The sequence below is a fragment of the Pollicipes pollicipes genome, unplaced genomic scaffold (genome assembly GCF_011947565.3).
Source record: "Pollicipes pollicipes isolate AB1234 unplaced genomic scaffold, Ppol_2.1 Scaffold_7231;HRSCAF=8579_pilon_pilon_pilon, whole genome shotgun sequence".
NCBI classification, from domain to species: Eukaryota; Metazoa; Arthropoda; class Thecostraca; order Pollicipedomorpha; family Pollicipedidae; genus Pollicipes; species Pollicipes pollicipes.
Window position 1 is genome coordinate 21546056 of NW_023597034.1, and position 24082 is coordinate 21570137.

General features: G+C 59.4%; 2 protein-coding genes across 5 annotated transcripts in view; one reads left to right on the plus strand and one right to left on the minus strand.

Annotated features, from left to right (window-relative positions):
* The window catches only part of LOC119110459 (cardioacceleratory peptide receptor), an 87294-nt gene extending 73960 nt beyond the window's left edge, over window positions 1-13334 (plus strand). The window contains exons 6-10 of one of the 2 annotated variants that reach the window (XM_037234293.1): window positions 8063-8251; window positions 9117-9230; window positions 9457-9640; window positions 10204-10284; window positions 11945-13334. In XM_037234293.1, the coding sequence (XP_037090188.1) occupies window positions 8063-8251; window positions 9117-9230; window positions 9457-9640; window positions 10204-10284; window positions 11945-12245 (869 nt within the window). In that variant the 3' untranslated portion in view covers window positions 12246-13334. The remainder of the gene's footprint in view (window positions 1-8062; window positions 8252-9116; window positions 9231-9456; window positions 9641-10203; window positions 10285-11944) is intronic. The other variant, XM_037234294.1, reaches the window with a different exon arrangement.
* A 449-nt stretch (window positions 13335-13783) lies between these two features.
* The window catches only part of gus (splA/ryanodine receptor domain and SOCS box containing gustavus), a 49129-nt gene continuing 38830 nt past the window's right edge, over window positions 13784-24082 (minus strand). For all 3 annotated transcript variants that reach the window (XM_037234296.1, XM_037234297.1, XM_037234295.1), the window contains 5 exons: window positions 23661-23860; window positions 17392-17569; window positions 16092-16253; window positions 15527-15685; window positions 13784-14753 (listed from right to left, as the gene is read on the minus strand). In XM_037234296.1, the coding sequence (XP_037090191.1) occupies window positions 14617-14753; window positions 15527-15685; window positions 16092-16253; window positions 17392-17569; window positions 23661-23860 (836 nt within the window). In that variant the 3' untranslated portion in view covers window positions 13784-14616. The remainder of the gene's footprint in view (window positions 14754-15526; window positions 15686-16091; window positions 16254-17391; window positions 17570-23660; window positions 23861-24082) is intronic.

The window sequence follows — 24082 nt, forward strand, 5'->3', positions numbered from 1 at the left end:
CGGCAGACCAAAACCAACTAAAGAGCGCCAGAAAGGTTCAATAATTTAAATGCCCGGACGGAGATAGCCGGCTGCGCAGCTCGACATATATTGGAACGACTACGGCATCTCCTTCATCACGTGTGACGATGCACCTGCAGGAGAGAGCACCAGACCAGCATGTGCGCAAAACCTATAATAAGAAACCCTACGTTTTGACCTAACTGAAAACACACTGATTCTAAGATCATGTCCAAAAACCTGTTCACAAGTTCTCAAAGCCAGCCTCACCAGATATAGAAATTCTGACAGAAACAAACAGCTTAGGTCACCTGATTAAATACGCATTTGTCCTTGCATGTAACAGAAATTGCGTTAATGTAAGCTTACTTTCTCTGTGGGCAAAGGTGTGCACACTGACACACACACACACACACACACACACACACACACACACACACACACACACACACACACACACACACACACACACACACACACACACACACACACACACACACACACACACACACACACACACACACACACACACACACACACACACACACACACACACACACACACACACACACACACACACACACACACACACACACACACACACACACACACACACACACACACACACACACACACACACACACACACACACACACACACACACACACACAATATATATATATATATATATATATATATATATATATATATATATATATATATATATATATATATATATATATATGCTATTATATAAAGCTGCTATTTAAAAAAGTGTTTCCCCGCTGCGAAGTTTACTATGGCATGCCACTTCCTCGCATCACTAATCTTATTATTATTGTTATTATTATTATTGCGGACCTTGGCGAAATCCAGCGAGTGGCTATTCTAACACCGCGTCAGCACATATCACATGTATAAGCACAGAACACGGAAAATATGCAAATGGGACGCAATGCCAGCAATGCGCATAAGATTTGTTGTTCATTGGTGTTTTCGGGCGCGTCAACTTCAGTGGTCATTTTGCGCCCATAACGATGCTTTTACTTACCTAGTACGGTGTGAAAATGACGAAAATCAATATCGTTTAAGAACGAAGAGAGTTGTTTGAAATCGAGAAAGGAAGAACTGTCCCCGAGCACATCGCTAATCGTCAGGGGCGAAGCTTGCGGACCAAAGTGACGTCGTTCTTCGATGAGGCATGGACATGATACAATGACATGGTGGACAGTGAGAGCGGCACTGCACCGCTGGCATAGGGGTCTGTCGACTCCGTGCAACAGATGGCCATGTGTGGCATACGTATGCCCAACACGCAGCCTGCATAAAGCCTCTTCTTCCCACCGCACACTGCGAGAGCATGACGACCACAAGCCCAACTCGGTTTTTATCGCCCTGAGCTTATTGCCGCCCACCTGGTCCAAACAACGCTACAATTTGCTTCTCAGGAAGGTCTTAACTGCCGGGTAGACTGCCTTAACTGCTTAACTGCCGGGATAGGCAAAAACCGGGTATATGGTGTCATCGCTGCTCGCTTAGTAGCGGCATCAGCCAACTCGTTGCCCACGATACCGACGTGACTGGGGACCATGGCACCCCAAGAAGCAGCTGGCCTCTTGCCCAGCCAGAAACGCGACGTGTAGTGCCTGTGGCATCAAAGGACACTACACATCAGTCTGCAAGCGGGCCAGACGGAGCAACACGCGGTCAGACTACGGAGAACGACAGACGCCCGACAACCTCCATGTGAACAACGTGCGTGTTCAAGGCGTGCCCGCGAAGAAGACGCCACAAATGTCTCTCCTGGTCAGCCATCAGAGAAGTGAGGGATCACTCCTGTGGACGCCAGACACTGGTACCGAAGTCTCCGTCATCGGCACCAAAGGAGCAGAGGGGATCGACACCGACTCCTCGCAGCTGACACAGCCGGCCGACAGTCTCCTGGCCGCTGGAGGACATCAGCTGGAGTGTACCGGCACGTTCCAGTGCAAGTTGACCATGGGACGACGCCAGACGTCGACCACCGTGACGGTTGTGACAAGCCTTGACGCGGTCCTCCTGTCATGGCATGGCTCCATCGCCGTTGGCATCATCTCGCCTGACTTCCCGAGACAGATCTACGGTGTCACAGGAACAACAACGCAACAGACTGCTGCTGAAGAGACGACGTCTACACCCGTGACGACTCAGGACGTTCAAGCGGCAGAAGTCAGCCCGCCCCTTCCAAGATGGAAACCAGACGACGGGGACCCGACGCCAGCCCAGAAGGACCAGCGCCTCGACACACTGGAGAAGGCGTTCCCGAGAGTGTTCAGCACCCAGCCACCGCTGAGGGAGTTGTCAGGTGGTCCAATGCAGATCGATCTCCGGCCAGACGCTTGTCCGTACGCTGTGACAGCCGCCAGACACATCCCGCATGCATGGCGAGACGACATCAAGCATCAGCTGGACGATCTGATCGCGCAAGACGTCATGACGCCCGTGGCACACCCGACCGAGTTATGTCACCCGATGGCCCCAGTGCCGGAGCCGCCCACGGACCAAAGTCACGGCAAGACCTCCGTGCGCATGTGCGTGGATCTGACCAGACTCAATCTCTACGTTCGACGTGGAGCGCATCCAGTTACCACGCCTCACGATGTCGTCACCGGAATCGGGCAAGGAAGCCGATACTTCACGAAACTGGACGCGAAGTCAGGATACTTCCAGGTCCAGATCGCAGAGGAGGACCCGGACCTGACGTGTTTTATAACACTCTGAGGACGCTACAAGTTTAAACGCGCCGTCATGGGCCTCTGTAAGTCCGGAGACGAGTATGGGCGGCGTGGAGACGCAGCACTGGCGGGCCTGCCGAAGACGAACAAGGTAGTCGACGACATCCTGGCCTACGATGACGACTACTCGATCCACCTTCTGCACGTCACCCAGATTCTTCAGCGATGAGACAGCGATGGCATCACCCTGAACCCGTCGAAGGTGACGTTCGCCGCTCAGGTGCTGGACTTCTGCGGCTACGTCATCAGTCCTGACGGCTACACAGCAGACCAGCGCAAGGTGCGGACTATCGCTGACTTCCCCGTTCCAGAGAACCTCACAGACTTAAGGAGCTTCATGGGACTGGTCAACCAGCTCGGAGCGTTCTCGACGGACACAGCCAGGACAGCCGAGCCTCTACGAGACCTGCTGAGACCCGGAACCAGTGGACATGGGCATCGGTGCACCAGGCAGCGTTCGAAGCCGTCAAAGTAACTCTCGTCACCCCTCCGGTCCTGGCCTACTTCAACCCGTCACTGCCAACCGCAGTCCACACGGACGTATCACGACTCCGAGGCCTGGGCTACGCGCTGCTGCAGCGTCACGACCTGGAGTGGAAGCTGGTCCAGTGTGGCTCCACATTCTTGTCTGAGGTCGAATCACGCTACGCTGTCGTGGAGCTCGAGATGCTGGCGGTGACCTGGGCCGTGCGCAAGTGCCACATCTATCTGGCTGGAATGGCAGAGTTCAGCATTGTCACCGACCACAGACCTTTGGTGTCCATCCGCAACACCAAGCCTCTGGCGGAGATAGAAAACCCCAGGCTCGAAAGCCTACGAGAGAAGCTCATGGCATACACCTTCACAGCCGTCTGGAAAGCTGGAAAGATTCAACAGCTCCCAGACGCGCAGTCAAGGGTCACCCGTCGATCAGCCGAGCACTGAAGACCGGGAAGGTGAACACGACGTGACGCACCAGGCGCGCAGTGTCCTCCTGACACGCCTCACCGACGGCGGCGAAGACGAAGCGGGATCTGCACCGTTCCAGGACGCTCTGCTGGAGAAGGTCAAAGAAGCTGCCGGCGCGGACGAGGCATACCAGAAGGTGGCGGAGACCGTCATGCAAGGATTTCCCGAACACAGGGCAGACCTCACCAGTCTGGTTCATCCCTACTGGAACGTCCGAGAGCGCCTATCCATCGACGATGGCCTTCTTGTCTGCGGAGCACGGCTCGTCATCCCGCACGACCTACGACGTGAAGTGCTCGAACGCCTTCATGGCAGTCACCAAGGCGTCGACGGGACAAAGCGGCGCACCAGACAGTCGGTGTACTGGCCTAACATCGACCAGCACGTCCACAATTTCGTGACATCACGTCGCCGCTGCCATAAGAGACTGCCCAGCCCGCAGAAGGAGCCGCTCATGACCGACCCCAAGCCGACGAGAGTCTCCCAGTCCGTGTCGGCGGACTTCTTCCACCATGCAGGAAAGACGTTCCTCGTGTACGCCGACAGACTCTCCGGCTGGCCCATCGTCGCCTCCTGCAAAAGAGAAGCGACGTCCCGGACCCTCGTCTGCTCTCTGCGCGAGATCTTCCCTTCCACAGGCGTGCCAAACGTCCTGAGAAGCGACGGAGGCCCACAGTTCACGGCGCACCACACCAGGGACTTCCTCGTGCGCTGGGGGGTCAGACACGTGTTATCAAGTCCACACTACCCCCAGTCGAATGGCCACGCGGAATCAGCAGTCAAGCTGGTCAAACGACTCCTGCAAAAGACGTCTGTGGCCAGCAACACGGACTTCGACGAGTTCGCCCGAGGCATCCTGGAGATCCGGAACACGCCCCGGGTGGACGGACGCTCACCCGCCCAGATCCTCTACGGGCACCCAGTTCGGTCGGCAATCCCCATGCACCATCGCGCCTTCGACAAAGCTTTGCAGAAGGCTGCGGAGGACTATGACTGGAAGGAGGAGGATGTGATGAGGGAGACGACTACAGCCTACGACAAAGGAGCAAAGCCACTGCACCCGACCCGAATCGGCACGAAATGAGTGTACAAGACAAGGAGACAGGACTCGGGGACAGAATGGGAGAATGCGTGGTCATCGGGAGAATAAGGGATTGCCTGGTAAAGTTCTCCAGCGGTCGCACCATGTGGCGGAACCGGCAGTTCATTCGTATGTACCTGCCCGTTTACGCCACGCAGGGCGATCCGACCCCCGCACGCAGTGACGTCGCACCAAGACCAGCTCCAAAGAAGGTGCGATTTGCAGACCAACCCAGGACGGTGGCGTCGCGTCGAGGCAACCGTCAGCGGAGGGCCCGGAGAGGCTAGAGGTCGACCCGAAGGTCAAGACCTACCGATCGACCCGGGGGAAGTGTGGTGTTCGCACTCGGGTTTAGTGACGTCACGTGTGGGCAGCCCATCCTGCCGTTCGATATGCCGATTACGGCAACCTTGTCTGTCAGTGGTGGATGCGCCAGGCCGGCACGGTGTGCGCGTGTCCAGAGAAGACTACGTCGTTTGATTGGTTTAATCGTGTGTGCCAACGAACCAAGGACTTGACAGTGACGTACTGCTGTACACCGATCTTGTTTGGGTTCAGAATGTCAAGGTTGAAGTCGCCGAGAAAAAATAACGGCTCGTCCATGCCCATGATGTCCTCTGTCTGGTCACGTAGGTAAGGTGATCTCGCTTTGTAAGGTTGAAATTTAATGTCTGCCATCAATATTTTTGACTGGACAGACAAATGCTGTTTGGCAAATAGAAAACCTGTTGGTCTAAAACTCACCGTCTTCTGTCGCGTCCAAAAACGACACATTTCTTCAGATAAATGGGCAAGAGTCAAACACAGCTTGTTAAAACTTTCGGGATAATTTAGCCTTGTCGTCGATACTGAACTGCAGGCGCTTGTAAGTCCACATTCCGTTTCTCCCACATTCACTGGCATCCTTCAGCCGCATTTAGCTAGACTATCGGTACAGATCCAAGAGCACGTGCAATGTGCATTCAAGCAGCATGTTTGTTGAGCCCTTCTTAGACAGCGTGCAAAGATGAGCGACATGAGCGGTTCGAATTGACCTCGCTATCTGCAACAGTGATGCACCTTTTGAAATAGTGAGTGATCTTACCTGGAATCTCGGCTTGCGACATGGCGAAATCATAATGCATTTACGATGTTGTGAAATTATATCTACTTTGATAATGAAATCATCAACGCCATTACAGTAAAGTCAAGGAAATGTCACGCATTAGAAAATGCCCTAAAACAGAGTTAAACAGAAGGCCCCTTCCTATTTTGAAATGCGACGCATGCTTAGAGCCGATGAGTGGTCAGCTCTCGGATGATAATGGCCTTGATGATTAATGTTCACCGCACTCCCAGGCCATTGACAGTGACCTGCGCGGACATTTCGAGGCTCCACCTCTCAGCGGTGCACCGTGCGTGTTCTGACACGCATGCCATGTCACCGGCGCCGGCCGGCTTGACAACCTGACACCCCTGTGACGGTGCCTCGGCATGCCATGTCACCGGCGCCGGCCGGCTTGATAACCCGACACCCCTGTGACGGCGCCTCGGCATGCCATGTCACTGGCGCCGGCCGGCTTGATAACCCGACACCCCTGTGACGGCGCCTCGGCATGCCATGTCACCGGCGCCGGCCGGCTTGATAACCCGACACCCCTGTGACGGCGCCTCGGCATGCCATGTCACCGGCGCCGGCCGGCTTGATAACCCGACACCCCTGTGACGGCGCCTCGGCATGCCATGTCACCGGCGCCGGCCGGCTTGACAACCCGACACCCCTGTGACGGCGCCTCGGCATGCCATGTCACCAGCGCCGGCCGGCTTGATAACCCGACACCCCTGTGACGGCGCCTCGGCTTGCCATGTCACCGGCGCCGGCCGGCTTGATAACCCGACACCCCTGTGACGGCGGCTCGGCTTTGCCATGTCACCGGCGCCGGCCGGCTTGATGACCCGACACCCCTGTGACGGCGCCTCGGCTTTGCCATGTCACCGGCGCCGGCCGGCTTGATAATCCGACACCCCTGTGACGGCGCCTCGGCTTTGCCATGTCACCGGCGCTGGCCGGCTTGGTGACCCGACACCCCTATGACGGCGCCTCGGCTTTGCCATGTCACCGGCGCCGGCCGGCTTGATAATCCGACACCCCTGTGACGGCGCCTCGGCTTTGCCATGTCACCGGCGCCGGCCGGTTTGATAACCCGACACCCCTGTGACGGCGGCTCGGCTTTGCCATGTCATCGGCGCCGGCCGGCTTGATAATCCGACACCCCCGTGACGGCGCCTCGGCTTGCCATGTCACCGGCGCCGGCCGGTTTGATAACCCGACACCCCTGTGACGGCGGCTCGGCTTTGCCATGTCACCGGCGCCGGCCGGCTTGATAACCCGACACCCCTGTGACGGCGGCTCGGCTTTGCCATCACCGACGCAACCGACGTTAGTCTTGACATGACAGTTTATACGTGTGTCGTCTTCTTGCGGCGAGGAATCTGGATCGGCGCAAGGGCAGCTGCCATGTGGCCTGACGTTCAGTCTTACCCACCGCCGATGTTTCATTCGGCCCTGGGCACCATTATTTGGATAGCTGCCGATTATTGAACGCCCGTCGGAGCAACGCTGTGCCCTGTTAACAACATGCCCCAGCCGACTCGGCCCGGCAGAGTTGGCTGAGGCCCTAGCCGACTCGGCCTGGCAGAGTCGACCGAGGCCCCAGCCGACTCGGCCCGGCAGAGTCGACCGAGGCCCCAGCCGACTCGGCCTGGCAGAGCCGACCGAGGCCCCAGCCGACTCGGCCCGGCAGAGTCGGCCGAGTGTCTCACCCGAATAACGATCATCTTGTAATGGGTACTCAGCCAGCCCAACAGTGTTAGACAGAGCGCCTACGCCGAGAACTTATTGGGCGCCAACACAGACCGCAGCCGGCCTGAACTGCGCTCCTGGGAGTCCCGGGGCCATAGCGAGAAATGGCCCGGACGAGTCGAGCCTGCTGACCCAGGACGCTCCATCACACCCCCCGTCATATCGGGTCAACACCCAGCCGTCGGTGACCCGTCAGTGGCTGTGGCGTGCCGCGCTGACTCCGTCGGTGACATCCTGACGGACAGGGTATCGGAGGTCACACAGGCAGTACCCGGCGCGATCAGTTACGATGCTGGAATCTAGGCACACTGTCTTTGGGAGCTCACCTCCTGCTTTCAGGCCACACGTCTCTGCGGAGCAAACTTTTCAAAAGCCTAGGTGGGTATGCATTTGGCATTCGGCCGTTTTCCGTTTCAGAGCGAGTTGAGTGCTGGATTGACCTGGGCACACCGCGCAACTGGCAGATCTACGTGACGGTGACGGCCACCTCGCTGTTCATCCTGCCGGCGGTGCTCATCGCCGCCTGCTACATCGTCATCGTCATCACCATCTGGCGCAAGGGCCAGGAGCTGGGCAGCGCCGCCGACAAGTCGAAGCTCGCCGCCGGTGAGTAATAAACGTCTGGAGCGGGCGCGGCTATTGCACCGCTTCCGCGGCCCATCACAGGCACGCAGCCGGCATCTCAGAGGCGGCTCGTTATTGAATTGTCAGCAGCCGCTGTCATCGGAATGTAGCGCATTCGGGTCACGTCGCGTCTCACCCTTTGTTGCTTCTCGCTACTCAGCGGTGAGGCTCTTTTGGAGAGAAAAACCAGTGAACGTCGCCCTTTTTGTCACCGAAGAAAGGCTCTTGATGGTCGTAACAGTCCAATCAGAAAGCCGTTCTCAACAGTATTTCCCGGAAGGTCCCCTGCTGGTGTAAAACCAATCCTTCATGTTCCTGGAGCTCGCCAAAAGCTGTAAACCTTCAGCTAACTTGACAAAGTGGCCTCTCTGTAGCCCACTTTGTCGCCCACCCTCTGTCTCCAGCGCGGCATCAGCCCTCTCGTCTTGTGTTCCTCTTCGATCTCTATCAACCTGATTTATCAGAATTCCCCCGGGAGGTAAAACGTAAGACCAGCTGTACCTGTGCTTTCATCATAGTCCTCAGTGGAGGACGATGAATGACCGATTGTAAACACGCCTGCGACACACACCACCTCTTGCTGCTCGGAGAAGGAGGAGGGGGCGGAGCTAGGTACGCCCTACCCCCCTCCCCCCTTTATCCCGTGGGGTCGGCGACCAACGCCGGATCGTTTTTTTGCGTTTGAGCCTCCTTTCTGGCTTGCAGGATGATCCCCAAACTGTAGGGTTTATTTCTTATCCAACTGTCATTCAGCGAGAGCCCACCATCAACCCAGCGGCATATGCACGTATGCGTGCGTAAACACACACGACACCGTAAATAACAAGGCCTACGGCCCCATGCTCAGGCAGAAGAGCAGCCTACACGGACGGCGACCGAGACACCAAGCGGGCCAGCTCCCGCGGCATCATACCCAAGGCCAAGATCAAGACGGTCAAGATGACATTCGTCATCGTGTCGGGTAAGCTGGGTCGCGGTGAGGCAGTAGTGACGTCACCAGCGGTGACGCCGATGACGTCCCCTGCTCACAACCTGCCCGGGCTCCTCCTGGACAGTCCAGCTGGCTTGCCGGCTCAACTTTGGCTTGATGCCGGCCAGGATGTCGCTGGTCCCTCGGTTTGGACGGCAAGTGCACTCGATTCACTCAGTAGCTATCTGATAACTCCCCGTCCCCTTTGGTATTGCAGTGTTCATTCTGTGCTGGTCGCCGTACTTCATCTTCAACCTGCTGCACGTGTTCCACTTGTTGCCGAAGAACCAGACGATCGCGGCGCTGAGCACCTTCTTCCAGAGTCTGGCGCCGCTCAACTCGGCGGCCAACCCCATCATCTACTGCATCTTCTCCGGCTGCGACGTTTGCCGCGTCCTCCGGTACGTCTTCACACACGCCGCCCGTACCCCGAGATCGCCCACTGTGACAGAGCACATGCCTTCTTTTGTGATTCGGTCGACTAAACGCTCGCGAGATGTTCTGAACTACTGGGGCTGCGTTGCGTCCATGAGGCCATGGGTACTTGTACGCAAAATTTATTGGTATCGCCGGCCGTTTTTCGCCCCCTTTACGCTGGCAACGCTGTTTTCTCTGAGGGCCGAGACAAAGTCGGCCTGGCATTTGACATTCGACCAGTGGTGTTCCAAGTTATGCATCTCGTCAGCCCTATTTCATAGTTTTCACTAAAAGTGCAGCAAACTTAGTAAATTAGAACTCCGTCTCTGTCTACCTCAAATTTCCCTTGGGTTTCTGGGCGGGTAGTCAAATGCGCGGAGCTAAAATACATTTTAACTTTTGATGACTTGTAGTAAAGTGCAGAAGTACGGTATGAATTTTGCTCTGTTGGAACAACCTAAGCAGATACATGATGGAGGCTGATCGACACCAAAGCGCCATGTGAGGAGTGAACAAATGGCAAATAGCGTTGCTGCTTTGGACGCAGGAGACCACGGACGCTGGAGCGGAGGCCCTCCCCACCGCCAGTGGCGCCACCTGCGCCGCCGTTAGAGGGCGCCGTCTCTCCGTATGTCACATTCTGTAAACGTTGTGCTGTGTGCGGTGGTTCGGCCAGTTCTGTCCTCCCTCACCCCCTCACCCCCACCGCCCCTCGCCTCCTCCAAAGCCTGCGTGTGGTTTTGGGGATGAGTCGTTTGTGTTCGCTCGTGCTCCTGTGTGGCTTGTTGCCTGCATCGTCTGACACTGCAGTGCTGGCCAAAGTTGCACGGAGTGCTGGGATTTTGGCCAAAGCCGTTTTTATCGTGCACCTCCCTCACCCATCACTTGGAGTGTTTGGGGTACAACTCAGCGGTTTGGACTTGACATGCAGATTCATCTTGTCTAGTGCTCTCAATGTCATAATTCCGCAATGAGCGGTTAGTTATGCAAAGCAGGCGGGCTACACGCTTCCTGATGGCCCCGGGGTCCGCTTTTATTCCATTTGCTGTGGTTGTTCTCAGCAATATTTGTTATCTGTGTGATTTCAGCTCAGGATTGGTCGCAATCGAGTCTCATGTTTGTGGTATGTCCTGCTCCATCTCCAACTTTCCATTTCAATAAAAGTGTGGAACCGCGTTACTCAGCGTTGCACAAGTAATATCGGTGGGAAAGTCCGCATTTCCTTGTTGTTTGTGACGTCGTCCTGTGTTTGTTTGGAACGTCGTCCTGGGTTTCAGGTTTTCCGACCTGTCTTCCCGAAGTCGCATTATTTTTCTGGCCTTTTCTGCGTCAAATTGTTATGGGCTTCTTGCGCGCCCCGCAATCTTTCGAGTTTCCGCCGACAATATGCAAACGTGTCTCGGTCGGTTCGCGACCGACTCTGCACCAGGCATAACTGTCAGTTCTCGCCTGTCTCTGTGTCACACGTATCTCAGCCGGTTATCATCTAATGCTGTCAGTTCTCGCCTGTCTCTGTGTCGCACGTATCTCAGCCGGTTATCATCTAATCCTGTCAGTTCTCGCCTGTCTCTGTGTCACACGTATCTCAGCCGGTTATCATCTAATGCTGTCAGTTCTCGCCTGTCTCTGTGTCACACGTATCTCAGCCGGTTATCATCTAATCCTGTCAGTTCTCGCCTGTCTCTGTGTCACACGTATCTCAGCCGGTTATCATCTAATCCTGTCAGTTCTCGCCTGTCTCTGTGTCACACGTATATCAGCCGGTTATCATCTAATCCTGTCAGTTGTCGTCTGTCTCTGTGTCACACGTATCTCAGCCGGTTATCATCTAATGCTGTCAGTTCTCGCCTGTCTCTGTGTCACACGTATCTCAGCCGGTTGTCATCTAATCCTGTCAGTTCTCGCCTGTCTCTGTGTCACACGTATCTCAGCCGGTTATCATCTAATGCTGTCAGCTCTCGGCTGTCTCTGTGTCACACGTATCTCAGCCGGTTGTCATCTAATGCTGTCAGCTCTCGGCTGTCTCTGTGCGACACGTATCTCAGCCGGTTGTCATCTAATGCTGTCAGTTCTCGCCTGTCTCTGTGCCACACGTATCTCAGCCGGATATCATATAATCCTGCCAGTTCTCGCCTGTCTCTGTGCCACACGTATCTCAGCCGGATATCATCTAATCCTGTGCCGGGTGCCTTACAGTCGGTTCCCGACCGCAGCTGTGCCTCGCGCGTCCAAGCCGGTTATCAGCTCACTCTCATTCTGCGTCTGACTCTGCGCTGGATGCGTTTCAGTCGGTTCCCGTGGCTGGACGCGTTGCTGCGGCGCCTGTTTCCCTGCTGCCAGTGCGCGCAGGCCGAGCCAGGTAGCTCGCTCACCCGCATCGGCACTCAGTACACCTTCATGTCGGCCTCGACCGAGTCGAAGAGAGCTACCATCTCGGCGGGCGCGCGGGCCGGCTCTCTGGCCGAGGCCGGCCGGCACGGCTCAATCGACGTCTCGCGCCATTTGCTGCGGACGCGCGGCTCGGTGGAGATGACCAATGCGCGCCTGACATCTAGCGCGGCGGTGGCGAGGCGACACTGCGTGGAGTAGCCGCCAGGCGTCGGTGGCCGCCCGGCCGGGGTCAAGATAGCTGCTGTCAGCGTTGCAGATGGGGTTCTCAGCTGTCGAAATCTCCACAACGCACGGGGTCGGAGCACATAGCAACGGCATTCGAACACCCAACGCACGTGAAAAAAACACCATACCGCAGCAACCATTTAATTCTTGTCATCAAACATTTCGTCGGACGTCCAGAACCACTCGGAAGTGGGCATCATTTGGATGCCAAGAGACGGATCGCTACGAGGAACCCTGAAAATACGCACCAGCAGGATGTCAGACGCGACAGGTCGCTCCTTGGAAGCCCCAAATGAAGCCGGGTGACGTCGTACAGCAGCATGCCGCTGGCAGGGGCCCCGGTCGTGGGCGGGTAGCAGCATACAGTTGGCAGGGCTCGAACGCAGGGGATCAGAGGTTCCGTGACAGGCGCCGGTCCAGCACATGCGCAGCGCTGCGCTCCGGGCATCTCACACAGGACAGCTCAGGTGTAAGCCGGCACCATCGCTCGCAAACCCGGCAGAAGCACCCCACGTGCCAAGGAAGTTGTGTGAATACGCGCTCGGATACCGGGGCAGTGAGGGCCCGACCACTTCCCAGGAGGCGAGGATATTCCCCGGTAAACGACCCGACTCTGCACCACATTCGGATGGACACGCGATCTCCTCCAGATCACTGTTTCGTCAGCACCGATCACGCGTTGTACTCTAATGTGCCGTAGAAGCTAATCCCGACTATTATCGTCCGATTTTCATTAGCTTCATGCAGCGTTATCGAGGCGTTCATATTCGACAATAACTGACATTGGCAGGTGCCGGCTTTGGCGGTAGACAACAATCTGATTCTTATCGCCAATGAGGCCCATCGCCCCGAGCCGTTTTCTCTGGAAGTAACGTTCGCTGGCGGAACTAGCCAAGGGTCGTCTCGCGTCCAGCTGCCCTCTCCGGCTTTCATGATAGAAGGCTCTACTCGGCTGCTACTCCACAGCCCTGCATCGCCGGCAGGGTCGGGCCGACCGGTGCCCGGCCGCCGGCACCTCCGCTACAGGTCGGAGCCGACACGGTCAGCGGCTGGACGTGGACGCAGTGAACGGCGGCACGACCGGCGCCGCTCACCAGACCAACTGTAGCGGCCGGTGGCGCCGCTCACCCGGCCACATAAGCCAAAGATGTGACGGCCAAAGAATCCGTGAATGTGCAATATGTAGTGTGGCATCGCCCAGCAGGCGGCGGCGTCCAGCGCGGCGACGCTGCTGGGAGCGGGACGAGCTCCCCGAGAGGTCTGTGTTCATGAGCGGCCGCTGGGGGCGAGTGAGCCCTGCGTGGCGTCGGTGCCCGCGGCGCGTGGAACGGCGCGAGGTGTCTCGGTGTGGCCGTGTCCGGCGCGGCCGGCCGTCAGTGTTGGCCGTCTGTAGGTCTGGCCCGGGGTGGGGGTCGGTGTTGAGTGCGGCGCCGGGCGGCAGATCTCAGACGGCGCGCGCCGGCCGTCGGTCCGCCCGCTCTGGGGTCGCCCCGCGCCATTCAAAGACCAGCAGCGGGGTTTTGGTGTTTATTGTCAATACAAACAGAACAAACTGAGGCTGTACAGGCGTGTCGTACGTGCCGGTGGCCGGCGCTTTGTACACGTACGTATGACACATAATGCCCCAGATGCGGCCGATGGCGGCCGCTGGCGGATGGTGGCCGATGGTGGCCGCTGGCTGCGCGACACGATATGTACAGGGCGGCGGCGGCGGGCGGTGACCGCGCCCGCCCGAAACCCAGGCGCTGGTGCTGAGCAGGGCGGGTAAAATACCGATGGACAAGCGCAAGAGACGCGCTCTCCAGCCGGCGGCCGTCTGGCCGCGCGGCGCTGCCTCCCAATTGCAAACAAGGTATATATCACAACACAAGATCCTACACAGAGTATGGCTCACGGCAGCTGGGCCGGCACGCCAGCCCGGCCTCGCGCACCAACTATGAACAGATAGACCCCATTATGTATCAAACTCGCCCGTGCACAATTACGCTAGCACTTCGCCGCAAATGGTACACAATAACAGATCTAGTATCAGGGCTGCATAAAAGGCTGCCTCGCGGCGCCCCACACACTGACCAATCCATTCGATAAGACCGTGAAAATCATCCGATATAAAAACCCATTTGCGGGCAAAAGTCGTTTCAAACAAGCGTGGAAGAATCGCGAGACGCATCCGAACGTAAAACGACCGGCACTCCCGCGGCACGCGCCCACACTGTCCACCAGAGCCCCAACTGAGATCCACCTGAGAAGGCCAGGCCGAGGGAGCGAGGAGGGGGAAGAGGCGCTGGCGGTGGCGGCGGCGGCGGAAAGGGCGGCGGCGGCGGCGGCGGCGACGGCAGCACGCTCACCGCCGGTCCTTGTAGAGCAGGTAGTTGTTGACGGCCGCCGGCAGGTTCAGCTCCTTCAGGCGACCGAGCCGCTGACGGCCCAGCTGCTGGCGGATGGCCCGTCGGCACAGGTCGGCCAGCGGCAGCGGCTCCGCTGCAAGACGGACGGACAGGTCAGCTCGGATTAGCGTCCGCCGGCACGGCAGGACGCACACCACGGTCGGCACGGGCCGGTCTACCCACGCCAGCCGGCTGAAAAGGCCGGGCTATACGGCGAAAACGCGAGACAAGCGTGACACGATGAGAGAAACTGACTTGACCAGGCATGTTCCAAGCTTTACACGTTCGCCAGAACCAGTAACGTCATGAACCTGCGGGCAATGTAGTGGCACCAAGCCGCCAGTGACTGACAGAAACGAGAGAAAGCTGCGTGCCATCGACCCAGCACGGAACGTTAGATGGTGGCGCATCGTCCCGAGTCCAGTCACAGACCCAGTGAGACCGGCCGCCCTGCTCCGCCCCGGTCCGGTCCGGTCCGGTCCGGTCTGATCCGGTTCGGTCCAGTCCAGTCCAGTCCAGTCCAGTCCGGTCCGGTCCAGTCCAGTCCAGTCCGGTCCAGTCCAGTCCAGTCCAGTCCAGTCCAGTCCAGCCCAGCCCAGTCCAGTCCAGTCCAGTCCAGTCCAGTCCAGTCCAGTCCAGTCCAGTCCAGTCCAGCCCAGTCCAGCCCAGCCCAGCCCAGCCCAGCCCAGCCCAGCCCAGCCCAGCCCAGCCCAGCCCAGCCCAGCCCAGCCCAGCCCAGCCCAGCCCAGCCCAGCCCAGCCCAGTCCAGCCCAGTCCAGTCCAGTCCAGTCCAGTTCTGTCCAGTCCAGTTCGGTCCGGTCCGGTCCAGACTGAACGCCCTCCGCCGCGCCTCAGGCTTTTACTCACGGCTCAGGCCGTTGATGTACTTCATGGTGATCTCACAGTGGCCCCACACAGCCGACACGATCGGGTACAGCTTCTTGCCCTTGAGGCCGCGGAAGGCCACGCCCAGGTACTGGCCGTCCACCATGAAGGCGAGCGTGCCCTCGTCCATGTCCAGTATCACTGCCGACGGGGGAGGAAGAGGTTAACGGAGGGCTCACCGCGGCACCCAGTCACCACACAGAGGGGCCCACAGCGGCCGCCGGTGAGGCTCGTCGACGGTCACATTGGCACGCCTTGTGACCGGAGGCGGTCACACTGGCACGCCGACGGTAACGGCTGTTTGGACCGTTCACTCTTCATACACGATGCAACGCGCCAACTGACGGGGTGTGCCTTGTACAAATGGACGCCCCTCGAATAGAGACATTATGCGTTCATCGATTCCATAGCAGAACACGACCGTACACTCCAGATAGGGCATATGCATGGGCCCAGATCCATCATCTGAGATATAGACGGCGCTTCGATCGAGCGCGGTTCGCCAGCGGCGCCCGCCTCCGACCGCTCGACGCGGTGGCCAGCGCACCTTTGAACTTGTCGGGTACCATGAAGGTGCTGTTGAGGTCGGCGTCACTCAGGATGCTGGGATACGTCACGCCCTCGTTGTTCTTGGAGTTGTGGTAGACCTTGTTGCGGCCCAGGTCCCAGCCCCAGCTGCTCTCCGTGGCGCCCACCAGACTCTGGTAGCCTGGCGGACCGAGCGGCAGTCATCGTCAGCGGCACGGGTCGCGGGTCTGCTAATGACCCAAGACCGAGCCAGAAGCACACACCACCACCAGCGTAGGCAGCAATAGACACACTTCACACGACACACATTTGACAGCCGAGTTTCTCCAGTTCCCAGCTGTGCAGGACATCCCCAATAGTGATATGGTTAACATCAAAACGGACGCCTAATGTGGACGTCTGCCATCACTGCCGATGTCGTCAGGCGGCCAGGAGCACGTTCGCGAAATGTTCGTGCTCATGACGCAGTCCAAGATCCTTCCTGACGCACCACGCACACCCAGAGCGCCATCAGTCATACCCCGCCGCCGGCCGCTGCCAAACACGAAACGAGTCGCCAGCCACCGCAGCCAGCCGTGACTGCGACTCCGAGATCCCCGCAAGACAAATACATGGGCGTCTGGGCGGGGCCGCCCCCTCGCGCGCCGCAACGGCCAGGCTTGTTTCCACTGTAACCCAGCCCACCCGGCGGCCCCGAGGACCGCGGGCCTGCGGCCGGTGGCGCCGTCCAAACACACGGACGCTCAGCTGACAGCCAGCGCGCCAGCTGGCGCGTCCTCCCGGCACGTCACACTGTCGCCGCTTCGTTTATGCCGGGCCGCGCTCGTGAACGCCTGGAATGCGGCCCGATCTGGCGGGACCCAAACACGCCCCGCCGGCGCCGGAAGCGGGCCGTCCCGTGAGCAGGGGCGGGGGCGGCCCGCCCGGCGGTCTTCTCCACAGGGAGGCGCCCACCAACTCGCTCACCACACGCCAGCGGCTGCTGTTGACGTGCTAGCGTCGCGCCCTGACGGCGGGTAAACCGCCGCTGCCGCCGCCTTCTTCCGGAGCGCCAGCCCCCGAGAGGGCCGCACGTGCCCGAATCCGGCCCCGGGGCGGGACCATGAGCCGGCCTACGGCCGCCAGTTCAAAACCAGGTGCGGAGGGGGAGTCCGAGACGCCAGACACGACTGCGGTCTACCGCAGCTTCCGTCTCGCGGCGAACCTCACCCGAACAGGAGAAGTTAAGTACCCGATCCCCACACGCCCAGCAGCGCACACAACTACGGCATGCGGGATGACCAAGTACCCCTCCCCCCACACTCTCCCGTAGCACGCACCTGTGGAGTGGAGAGGCGCGTCGGCCGTAGCCACGCCGACGACCGCGTGCGTGCCGCGCTGCCGACTCGACCAGTGGATTTCCCAGACGTGCAGGCCCCGCTCGAAGCCGACCAGGCCGCGGATGCAGTCGGTGCTCTGCGCCACCGGATGCCGGTGGAACGTCATCCGGTCGTCCTCCTGCGGCGGCGAGGCGCAGGGCGGTGAGACGGCCGGCCAACACACGCCACGCGGGCGGTGGTCAGGTGCAGAGCGCGCGCGCACGCGCACGCACGCACACACACACATGGAGCTGAGATCATTGACGGCTGGAGTACACATGAGTCCGTCCGTGTTCACAGCGTTATTTGGGCCACGAAGTACATCGGTATCACAAATCACCAGGAACGGGAGGCCAGGGGGAGGGATTTCAGGCGCACCGATTGCGAATGGTCATGCGACATCACAAATCACTCAAAACGGCACAAGCCCCCGACTGTTGGCACACGCCCTTCAACAAATCGCACCGCATCATTTGTGGTGAAAAGTTCGACCCGCCCGGCGGAGGTGTGCTTACAATTGGGGCCATCACTCAACCCTCGGAGGCGGCTTTTGCCAAGGACATGACGGACATCCCTCACGTCCTATATGGATATATGAGCGACTTGCCCAGTCCGGACCCATCTCGCGAGTACACCTGCGTCCCGCTCCACACCGCAAAGCGCCATCCCCAACCTATGTCGTCACAGGTAAGTGCGTCACAGCAGTTCCTACGCCTTGGAGTACAGCCGCTTGCGTGTGACGTAGCCTTCGTCGCGTCATAGATTACAACTACAGGTGAGTACGTCGCCGAAAAAGACGTGGGCCCTGATGAAACTCCCGGGGGAGCGACTTCCAAGAGCAGGCCGCCCGCCTCATGACGTCACAGACTTCCCCGCCCGCAGCCATCGGGCCTCTCTAAAACCGGCTCCTCGGCGACGCCACGCCCGCTCGTGACGTCACAGCACAGCTGAGTGACAAAACAACGTGGGCCGCCGACGGCACCGTCCTCATGACTCAGGCCAAATCAAATTCTAGCCTGGTCACTGCAGGAGCGATACGTGACCAGTGTTCCCGAAACAACGACCGGTGCACGGAACTTGTTTTCGTTGCGTGTAAGGCAACAAAGTCAGGTACTGGAAGCGCTCCCCATGAACCCCACGAACGCAGCACGTCACTTCAATCAACGGTTGGACCGGCCGCGGCGCCGCGATTCCTGGAGCTGTGCTGTCGCAGAGCGACGCCGCTCGATCGCAGAGTGCGCGGCGAACGAGCCGTCCGCACAGCAGGCCCGGCGGAAGCAGGGCCCGCTGAGGGTCACAGCCACGCCGTGACGCGGCGCCGGCCGCTCCTCGGGGCACCTGACACAGCGGAGACGACCGCGGCGCCACCGGCCGACCGTGGTCACCTCAGCGCGCGCCGGCCGGCGGTGGCCGCCTCAAGGTCACGTGCAGCGCCGGGCGGCCCGCCAGGCGGGAGGCCACGACGGCGGCGGCGGCGGCGGCCGGGCCGCAGCATGGAGAGCTGTCGCCAAGAGCGGCCCAACCTAGCTGCTCGGCCAGAGAGTCAGCCGTCTGTCCGCCCGTCCCGTCCCGTCCCCACCCCGTCTAACCGACACTCGACGGTCGGCAGCCGGTCCGGCGTCCGACGCCACCGCACACATGCGAGGACAAAGAGCCACGCTGCGAGCGGCTACCGTGACGCCGAGGCCGCAGCGACCCGCCCGCGCTGCCCTCCCGCCACCGGCAGCGTCTCCTCAGCCACGCTGTGAATGGTGCGCGCCGACAGATCGCGCTGCAGCCGGCCGCCTTGCCAGCGCCCGGGCAAAAACAGGCGGGCCGTGGGGCCGCGACCTTGGGCTCGGTCATTCGGCAGCGGCCAGGGCGGGGGGAGGGGCGGCCGTTCCGCCCTCGCGGCGGCGGCGACGGCGGCCGGGGCGCCCGCGGGGCCGAACGATCCATCCACGGTACCGCCCCAAGCACGGAGCATGGTCGGTCTTTGTGGCAACAGCAGCTGGCAACATTACACAATGTAAGGAAAAGTTTGCTTCTCAGTGGCGCGATGTGGGCGACCGGTGTTTGATACAGACATTGCGGAATTCGGTGGCGCTGACAGACAGCCTGTGTTCGGTTAGCTCAGAAAACGTGCATACGAATTGCGCAATCACTGCGAGGCAGTCAAAAGGACAGCCAGCGGTTAACATGTGACGCTTTGCTGACAGAAGCCACTTTTGCTTCAGCAACCAAAAACGGCTTCAAAGCCATCCCAGGGTCATCGCTAACCAGCAGCCAATCCACGGACTCCTGTCGGACAAACAAAACCAAACCACTCACGTTCAATTCGCAAGGCAGATTGTGCGTGCGATAACACGCGACTCTAGAGAGCGATGTTTTGATTAGCGACAGGTGTGACAACAGCGATGATTGTCCGCGCGCCACGGCGTGAGCGACCTGTGCCAGGACAAAAGTCCGGTCCGTTTCCGCGTGCACGAGCTGCCAGGGCCACACGCAATCAGCCGCCCGCAGCGCAAACTAGCCCGGTGAGTGGGTGCACCGCGCCCGGCAATTGCCTCCTGGCCAAGGCGCTGATAGCAGATGCGGGCTGTCGCCGCAACACTTGGCTCCAGCCGCGATCGCTGCGCTGAAGGCCGCCTCGGGCCAGAAATTGGGCCAGTTTACCTGCCCGTCGCCGGCGCCTGGTGTTCAGCCCCAGCCGGTATCGGCCCTGCGGCGCGTCTCGTTCAACGAACAATCGGTCATCAGCGCAAAAGCAACAAACGCTTCCGAGAGCAACGTGACGCAATATGACGACGTGAACGGGTACTGGCAACATGACGACGTGAACGGGCACTGGCAACATGACGAAACACACCGCGCTGTTGACGGAGACGGCCAGCGGCGTACAGCCTCTGATTCAACGGCGGTGAAGCCCAACCGATATCACCATCACCGTTGCCTTCAACAATCAAAGGTAGCCGTAGCTTATGTCAAAAACGTCAGCAACGTCGATCGCGAGAATTAACTTACATTTACAGTTATCAAACTATCTATCTATCCCTTATCTATATATAAGTGGGGTCTACACTCCCGGCGCCCTCTTGGATGCGCTCTGCATTAGGTATATGATGCATCACGTATATCTAACAATAATACGCGACATTAACGGTATCTAAACACTACTTCAGTAACGGGTATGTTACACTACCAACTGTAGCATAATAATACGAAAATTGGGCCCACTGGGCACAACAAAACTTATGCTGAATTTAAAAACGAAAACGACGCATACAAACGAAAGTACTTATCGGTTTGACCCATAGCATACCAAGTTGCTGACATATCGGACAAGATGGCCCCATCAGAAGCAATCTACGTCACTGGTGATGTTGCTGCTTTTGAACAATGGTCCACAGACTAAAGCATGCATGCTGCTCGGTAAACTGTCCCAACATGAACCAAAATCCGAGGAAAAGCAGCCTGTCATTCGTTTACCTCCCTTATAATCGTGAGAATATCTTCGCTTCGTCCACAGAAAAATGCTAAGGAAATGCCAAAAGGAGCCCCGATTACTTGCAATCCTTTTTGTCACGTCATCATTAGCCTAGGGAGTCGTGTTCGGTTTCAGGAAAACACAAACTAAATCTGAGATGAGATCGTATCCCGTAATTCCTATGGAACTTACAAAGCCCAGACTGGCGTGACATGACGTCACGATCTTTCAAACAAGGAACAACTACAACTGCGCAGCACGAGGCCCTTCCCATATGCGGAGAAGAATCCGAGGGCCGGCGGGTTCGCCTCTAGTTGCGCTGCCGTCACACCAGCTTTTGTGGAGCGCTGACGTGCGATTGTCACAAAAGCCCCAGGAGAGAAGCCAGCCAGCAAAGCACCCGAGCTCCCACGTGGAAACCCAGCTACCATCCCGGATAAGTTGTTTGCACCTGCCCTCTCCTCGCCCAGACCGCAACATTACAACTTTTTATATTGAAGCATTTTCCAGGAACCTCACCTCATGTCTGAGCATTATACACGATCACAAAAATGAATTATCGCATGAGCTAAACAATGGAAAGCAAGACAAACCTTGAAAACAAGTTAGCCTCTGAGGAAGCGACCGAGAATGTTCGAGAATGACCGGATCGAATCAGGTGGCTAGCCCCGTGAGGACCGGGGTCGCGGACCGAGGCGGCCGGCGAGGACCGCGGGGCGTCGCTCGTCATCAGGGACGACCGGCATTTCAGTGTCATGCGCGCCGTCGGCCGCGCCTGGACGGCCGGACCACGTGCCCTGCGGCCAGCAAGCCAGGCCAGCGGCCGCCGCCGACCGGCCCGTGACCGGCCGGCCGCCAGCCGCGCGCCGCCCGCCCCAGGCCAGCCTGCCGACCGGCCTGACAAACCGGTCCCGGCCGGCCGGTGGAGCGGTTCATCCACCCTGGCTGCATCACATCCGGACCGGAGCACGCGCGCTCACGGGCCATGACACGGATCACGACCCGGGCTGCGGCCGTCCCACGCCGGCAGCGCACCGAGACCAGACGGACAGCGGGTCACCCCCGGAGCGGCTGACCGGGCGACGAGACAGCCAGACAGCGGGTCACCCTGGAGCGGCTGACCGGACAGTGGACCAGACGGACAGCGGGTCACCCCGGACCGGCTGACCGGGCGGCGAGACAGCCAGACAGCGGGTCACCCCGGACCGGCTGACCGGGCGGCGAGACAGCCAGACAGCGGGTCACCCCGGACCGGCTGACCGGGCGACGAGACAGCCAGACTGCGGGTCACCCTGGACCGGCTGACCGGGCGACGAGACAGGCCAGACAGCGGGTCACCCTGGACCGGCTGACCGGGCGGCGAGACCACCAGACAGCGGGTAACCTTCGGAGGGGGGGGGGGAGTAGAGAGTGAGGGAAGGAGGCGGGCCGGACAAGAGCACGGCCCTCAGGTCGACAGCCGCGCCGTCGCGCCGCTGGCGGCCGAGGCGTGGCCTCAGTCCGACCGCAGCCACGTTCGTCCCCGCGTTGCACATCGCGCCCTGCACCCGATCTAGTCCACCGGAGCAGCCCAGGAGCCGGCTGCCGAAGCCTGGTGAGCCCGGCTAAGTAAGCCCAGTAGTTCACAATGCGCAAGAGCGTCCAATCGGCTGCCGTCCGGGAAATTAAGCCGATTCGCTCCCAGGAACGACACAGCTATGGCACTAACAGGCTGCTTTTTGGGAAGCCACTCGGGCGTACCAACAAGCCGGAGCGGACTAGCCGTGCTCTGGCGACAACGTGTCCGGTGTGAGCTCGGCCTGAGCCGGAGCGCGCGGTGGCCGTCACAGACCGGGGCCAGCGGCCCGCCACGCCAGACACGGGTCGGTGCCCGCCGGCGGGGAGGGAACAGCCACACCGAGCCGGACGCGGGGGCGGCCGCCGCTGCACAGAGACCTTGACGGGAGGGAGCGACGACCGCCCGCCGTCGCGCCCCGTGAACGCGGAAAACCGGTGAACGCTAACAGTGCCTCACCCTGAGGGCTGGGATTCAGGGGCGTTTCAAATGACTGTCCCTGCTTCAGGGGCAGTCCATGAAATATGCTACGCATTATTATCCCTTTCTCATCTCACTACCTTCCTGGTTACGCAGTGCTTGCGATGTTCGAAACCCCCAACGGCTTTGTTACGTACTCCGCGTGCCCCAAAAAGGAGTGTCCGTTTGGCCCCAAATTGAGCTAGATGCGAAACTAAAAATGGACGTGTTGTTTGTCATAAACAGAAACCAACAGTATCTGGGTAAGGGGTTTAAAAAAAAAAATTAGTAATCTCGCATGACTTGCAATCACACCTGAGCGTAACGCTACGCTGCTGTCAGCCTGCACGAAGCTGCTACCCAGCGACCAGCGCACGCAAACCCGGAGAGCACGCATGCTTGCTAAGCTGGCGCCAATGGGCGCTCCGCCCCGTCATCTGAGCCAGGTCCAGATCGGACGCGGCCTCTGCCACCATTTGTCAGCGGAAGAACGGCTGCGCCGCGGCGACAAACCCGTTCCCCAGCCTTGACACGGATCGGACGACCACCGAGGCGCCAGCCTCACACATCCCGCAACACGACCGGGCTGGCGTCACTACGCTGCGCTCGGGCCTCCACAGCGAGCGCCCGGCCCCAACACGGGGAGCCGGCCCTGCTCTGTCCCGCCCCGTCACGTCCGTCCTGCCTGCGCTTCCCTGCCCCGCCCCGTCACCGTCCAAACCTGACCCTGCCGCCCCAACGCTGACATACCTTGACGAAGACGTTGAGGCTGCGGTCGTCGGCGTTCCAGGCGTGCTTCTGCTGCGTGTCGTGCGGCGCCGACGGCATGTCCAGCAGCACGTCCAGCCGGTGCGGGCGAACATAGTCCGGGCTGACTGTCAGCTCCTTGCAGAGCGGCGTCCGCACCCGCTGGTTGCCATTGCTGTCGCGGGTGGTCGACTTGGTCAGGCCTGCGACGAAGGAGGCGCCGGTTAACCGGGAACGAAACACACTTCATTGGGACGAGCGACAGGAACAGACGCGCCTTCCGTCCTCCGTTGGGCGGCGCTTATCGGTTAGCCGTGAAAATGGGGCAAACCAACACGCGTGCAATCTGCGTGATAAAACGGTCGACGCCTCCGAAAACAGGATCAGGTACTTCAAAACGTCAGGCTCGACGCGTCAGCCCACGG